Here is a 6,000-nt window from a genome sequence, read left to right on the forward strand (position 1 = left end):
GACCTAAGGAAGAATTTATGTTGCAGTTCTTATCTGAAGGTGATCAGCTGGCAGAATTCGCTCTTCTGAGACGTGATCAGTCTTTTTTCTATCAAAGCCTTCAACTGATTGGATGAGGCTCACCCTCATTATAGAGGGTAATCTACTTTACTCATGTCTACTAATGTAAATGCTAATCTCATCTAAAAAATGCTTTCACAGAAACATCTAGAATAATGTTGGACCAAATAACTGGGTACTGTGGTCTAGCCAGATTGACACATAAATTTAACCTTCACAATTTACAAGTACTCCACAGGAGCTTAACAAATATAAATTAGTCACAAAGAGTCCTATCTATCAAGCATATAGTCTGATCCATGGTGATCCAGGGCTACTTTTCTTAAAACTACTCACCAGATATTTTCATTCCTCTATGGACTTTAAACTTATCATGAACCTATGGCACAGCAGGACCAGGGAGGGAGTTACTGCCATTCTCAGCACACAGCAGCTCAGCTGCCTCTCCACACATCCCCAAGCTCCAGGCCTACCAGAAAGCCTGGCCAACTGTGTAAGGATGGTTCTGTTTGTCACACAGAAGATGACGCCATACATTCGTGGCAAGGTCCTGAATATGTGGAAAAGATTGAGTCGAATGAGGGGCATGGAAATGTGGGGCAGCTTAATGGGATCTTCACAAGAAGGTTTTGTTGTTTGGTTTGAAGCGCTGTGAGTTGCTTGAGTATCAGGCACACTTTCCTGCAAATAGAAGAACCAGCATGAATCTCATAGCCAGATATAAAATGTTGGAATATCTGCTGACTTAGGTTGTTAAGGCATCCTTGCTGTAAAGGTTGGAGACAAGTCCAGATGATTCCTTAATGCCACCTATTGTCAGAGAGAGTAAGAATTCTGAGATCCCTTCTGACATTTAGCTCAAGCTTCTCAATTTATAAATGAGAAAACTGAATTCCTGAAAGTAACTGATCTCTCCAAAGCCTCTTGACGTTACCAGCGTTTTCCCACCACACCAAATCACAACTGTCTACCCCACCCCACTTTTCTTTTTACAGATCAAACATCAACATTGAAGGTTAAAATCATCTTCTGCTATGTTTTGCCCATATCTGTTACTGTGTTTATTTTTTCTGTGATGTGCTACTCCATGTACAGATATACCCATGTCGGCAAAGAGAAACACCCAGCAAATCTGGTGAGTGCCTAGGGTGGTAGGAGGCTTTATAACACCCCCAGGAAGATAGAAAAGGAGGTTCTAGAACAGATACTGTTCCTTTTATGGGCAGAGTGAGTCTCAAGTTAAAGAGTTGATGAATTAAAAACACTTTCTGTACTAGACTAACTCAGTAACATAACCAAAGAGAAAGATTCCTTAACTTTGACAAAGATTTTATATTTATGGAACAGATCAGACTAGGTCTTGAGGTACACAGATAAATTGTCATGATCCATGCCCCTCCAGAGGCTTAAGTCTAGTTGGGGACTAGAAGTTTTAAAGGATATGTGAAGACTAAGATGAAAGTGGGTTCTAGGGACTCTTGCGGGTACAGGAAGGACACTGGCACCCTACTTGGAGGATCAGGAGTTTCATGCCTGGGCTTGGTCATGAAAGTTCAGTAAGAGTTAGGGCACCTACCTCAAGCGGAAGAAACAGCAGGGGCAAAGGTAGGAGGATGTTTGGGAAAACATATAATATTGCAAAACCATAAGGTTCCTGATGAGAAGCTATGAAAGAAGAGACTGGAGGGTGAGGGGGTAAGGCCAGGTAATGAGAGAATTGGGGAGTTCTTCCAAGGACCTTGGGCTTCATTGTGTTTGCAAAACTCTGTAGGGTTTTGAGTTGGGATCATTATGGTCAAGATTGAGTTTTAGATACAACTGGATAGCGTTAAAGACAACTTTAGGGGGAGGAAGACTAGGAACAAACAAACAAAGAAACAAACAAACCCAGCTAGGAGACTGTGGGAGTTGTCTAAGAGAGAGAAGATGAGAGTCTAAAAGAGGAGAGGGGGATGTAGGGCTGGAGACAGACACAGAATGGAAACACGTTTAGGGGGAAAGTGGCCAGGACTTAATCATTCACAGCAAGGAGAAGCAAGAAAGTAAAAGAAGGAACAAACCTTATGCTTCTGGACCATGTACTGGAGGTTTCCCAAGGCTGAGCATATTTTAACAATCAAAAACTATTTCTTTGGGACTTATCAAAATACGTGTTCCCATGTACACGATACATACATGCATTCCTGTTAGTTCTGTTTTTAAATGTTTCTATTATTCTGCCTTCATTTAGGTTTCAGAGTTAGCTTTTTAATGACGTAGGGAGACCTTTCCTAGGAGGAAAAAGCACAGGAGAACTGACAGCCTGTGACTTTCTGAAACCCAAATTTTTGTAAAAGAAAGATGCTGAAGTTCCTATTTTGTAGTTAAATGAAATCACATCATAGGGTGGACAGTGAGAATTGTAACATAACTCATCATTGACAATGTAAACAGGCACCTTCCATGTATTGCCAGCAAAACTTTAATCTTAAACAAGTTTTCCTGACATGATTTAGAGTTTCTCTATCTGCTATAAATTGGCAGATGAATTTCCGTTTTGGGCCCTATTATAGCATGATTAGTTTGGTGTATTGGGGAAGTAAGTAAAACCATCTCTATTCATGTGCTTATTTCTCTTTTTACACCTAGTTTTCATGCCCTTCCACATTTCCTGTCCAGAGTATATGCAAAAAAAGAGCTGGTAGCCCAGAGGATGGCTTATTGATAAACACATAGTAAACTATAATTAATAAAGCAATTTCAAAAACTCTCAGTCTTCACCACTCCTGACACAGCAGAAATTCTGATTTTACAGAATTTAAAAAAAGGAGGCTCAAGAAATTAAACAAGCCCCCTGAATTCCCTCAGCCAGTTAGAGGAAGAGGCAGTCACACCCGATCCTTGGACTGGATCTGGACCACCCAGGGAACCACTTTTCACTGTTACATGCATTTCCTGCATCTTGGGTCCCTTGCCTCCAGGTGAGGGAGTTTTCCCACGTATTCCAAACATAACTTTCACTTCCGTGAGTTGGTAAGAATAGGCCTTTACAACTATCTGGGGACAGTATAAATTCTAACTAACAGCTGGGGCTTTTTTGTTTGTTTGTTTTTTTAATACCTTTATTGGAGCACAATTGCCCTACGATGGTGTGTCGGTTTCTGCTTTATAACAAAGCGAATCAGCTATACATATACATATGTCCCCATATCTCTTCCCTCTTGCGTCTCCCTCCCACCCTCCCTATCCCACCCCTCTAGGTTGTCACAAAGCACCAAGCTGACCTCCCTGTGCCATGTGGCTGCTTCCCACTACCTATCGATTTTACATTTGGTAGTGTATATATGTCCATGCCACTCTCCCACTGCGTCCCAGCTTACCCTTCCCCCTCCCCGTATCCTCAAGTCCATTCTCTACATCTGCATCTTTATTCCTGTCCTGCCCCTAGGTTCTTCAGAACCTTTTTTTTTTTAGATTCCATATATATGTGTTAGCATACGGTATTTGTTTTTCTCTTTCTGACTTACTTCACTCTGTATGACAGACTCTAGGTCCATCCACCTCACTACAAATCACTCAATTTCATTTCTTTTTATGGCTGAGTAATATTCCATTGTATATATGTGCCACATCTTCTTTATCCATTCATCTGTCAATGGACACTTAGGTTGCTTCCATGTCCTGGCTATTGTAAATAGAGCTGTAGTGAACATTGTGGTACATGACTCTTTTTGAATTATGGTTTTCTCAGGGTATATGCCCAGTAGTGGGATTGCTGGATCATATGGTAGTTCTATTTTTAGTTTTTGAAGGAACCTCCATAGTGTTCTCCACAGTGACTGTATCAATTTACATTCCCACCAACAGTGCAGGAGGGTTTCCTTTTCTCCACACCTCTCCAGCATTTATTGTTTGTAGATTTTTTGATGATGGCCATTCTGACCAGTGTGAGGTGATACCTCATTGTAGTTTTGATTTGCATTTCTCTAATGATTAGTGATCTAACAGCTGTTTTTAATGTCTCTCTAAAGTGAAAAGGTGAAACCCATTCTCTTCTCTCTTTATAGATTTTGATTTATGGAAATGAATTTGACAAAAGAGTCTTTGTACCTGCTGAAAAAGTTGTGATTAACTTTATCACCCTCAATATTCTGGAGGATTCTAAAACTTCTCCTAAGGATATAAGTGTAATGGAAAAAAGCAGTGATGCATCAGACCTGAATGAGCCCAGCGAGGACCAGGAGCCCCATCAGGAGGAAGTGGAGGTGAAACACCTGGGATATGCTTCACATGTGGTGGACATTGTGTATGACTCTGAGAAAAGCACCAAAGGGACTTCCTTAAGCCAGCAAGAGCCACCCAGCAGGACAATGCCCACAGATGAAACAGTCATCGAATATGAATGTGACATAAGAACTAGTGATATTTCTGTGGGGCCTGGAGATCAGGAGTTCAATTTGCAGTCGGAAGTGTCCCTACAAGGAAGGTTATCTGAGCAACAGGCAACTTTAACAGACTTGGGTCCACAAACACTACCATATTCATATACCCCTCAGCTCAGAGACTTGGACCACCTGCTGCAGGGGCATGTGGACACAGAGGAGGGACCAGAGGCAGAGCCATCGACCACACTGGTCGATTGGGACCCTCGGACTGGCAGGCTGTGTATACCTTCATTATCCAGCTTTGAACATGACTCAGACAGATGTAAGCATCCTGAGTCTGAGGGACTCAAGGAGGAGTGCCTCTTATCTAGACTCTACCAGGATCAGACTCCAGACAAGACACTGGAGGAACATGAGGCCTATCTCATGCAATTTATGGAGGAATGGGGATTATATGTACAAATGGAAGACTAACACCGAAACGTCCCTTTGCCAGACCTCTACTGTTACAAAACATGTGAGTGCAAACAGATAAGTGACCAAACAATAAAGTACCGGAGACAGAAATTTACTCAGATTTCTGTGTCAGTGAGAATTACTTATTCCTTCTATTTTCATAGCGCTTGTTTCATTCCGCCTCCTGTGGGTGGCTGGGTTGTGCGTGTGGGTCTCCCACACTGAGGGTGGGCGCCCAGAGTGGCTGACCCTCTTTGTACCCAGTAAGTATTCAAAAATGTTGGCCAACTTGGATGCAGAATTTATTCAGGTGTGTGTACTGTGGCCTCTTTATTTATGATTTTCTAACAAGCACTTGTACAATTATTTTCTGGGCCCTTACCAAGTGTATAGCACTGTAAAAAATACTTCATGAAGACCATTCATTGTATAAGTGCTACTTTTTTAGAATTTGGTTTATTGCCAGAATGATGAGATACTTAAAACATGCAAATACCTCTAAGTGGGTGGGAAGTGGTCACATTTAAAGACGTAACCCACTGTTCAGTCATCATAATCCATGTTCAGAGTGAATAAATCAGGCACAGATCTTGATGTCATATGCTTTGGGGTACTTTAAGTGGCCATATTAATACTTTAGGAGAAGTTCTGGAGTATAAACATAAATTGTTGTTATTAGTTTATAGTCAGAAAATGTCCTCTCGCCTTCCCTGTTGGCACAGTGGTTGGGAATCCGCCTGCCAGTTCAGGGGACGCAGGTTCGAGACCTGGTCCTGGAAGATCCCACATGCCACGGAGCAACTAAGCCTGTGCACCACAACTACTGAGCCTGTGCTCTAGAGCCCGCGAGCCACAACTACTGAGCCCACGAGCCACAACTACTGAAGCCTGTGCGCCTAGAGCCTGTGCTCCGCAACAAGAGAAGCCACCACAATGAGAGGCCTGCGCACCACAACCAAGAGTAGCCCCCGCTCGCTGCAGCTAGAGAAAGCCCACACGCAGCAACAAAGACCCAAGGCAGCCAAAAATAAATAAATAAAATAAATAAATGTATTTTAAAATGTCCTCTCAATAACTGAGGCTTTTTAGTAGGGAATTAACCTGAAAAAAAAATGCCACA

General features: G+C 42.1%; 1 protein-coding gene across 2 annotated transcripts in view; it reads left to right on the top strand.

The window, feature by feature from the left end:
• Positions 1–4,991, top strand: part of IL20RA (interleukin 20 receptor subunit alpha) — a 46,289-nt gene extending 41,298 nt beyond the window's left edge. For both annotated transcript variants that reach the window (XM_082634214.1, XM_082634215.1), the window contains exons 6-7: positions 1,056–1,195; positions 4,107–4,991. In XM_082634214.1, coding sequence (XP_082490340.1) covers positions 1,056–1,195; positions 4,107–4,898 — 932 coding nt within the window. In that variant the 3' untranslated portion in view covers positions 4,899–4,991. The remainder of the gene's footprint in view (positions 1–1,055; positions 1,196–4,106) is intronic.
• Positions 4,992–6,000: the final 1,009 nt, after the last annotated feature.

This window comes from Mesoplodon mirus (genome assembly GCF_964341445.2).
Source record: "Mesoplodon mirus genome assembly, chromosome: 10".
Taxonomy (NCBI): domain Eukaryota; kingdom Metazoa; phylum Chordata; class Mammalia; order Artiodactyla; family Ziphiidae; genus Mesoplodon; species Mesoplodon mirus.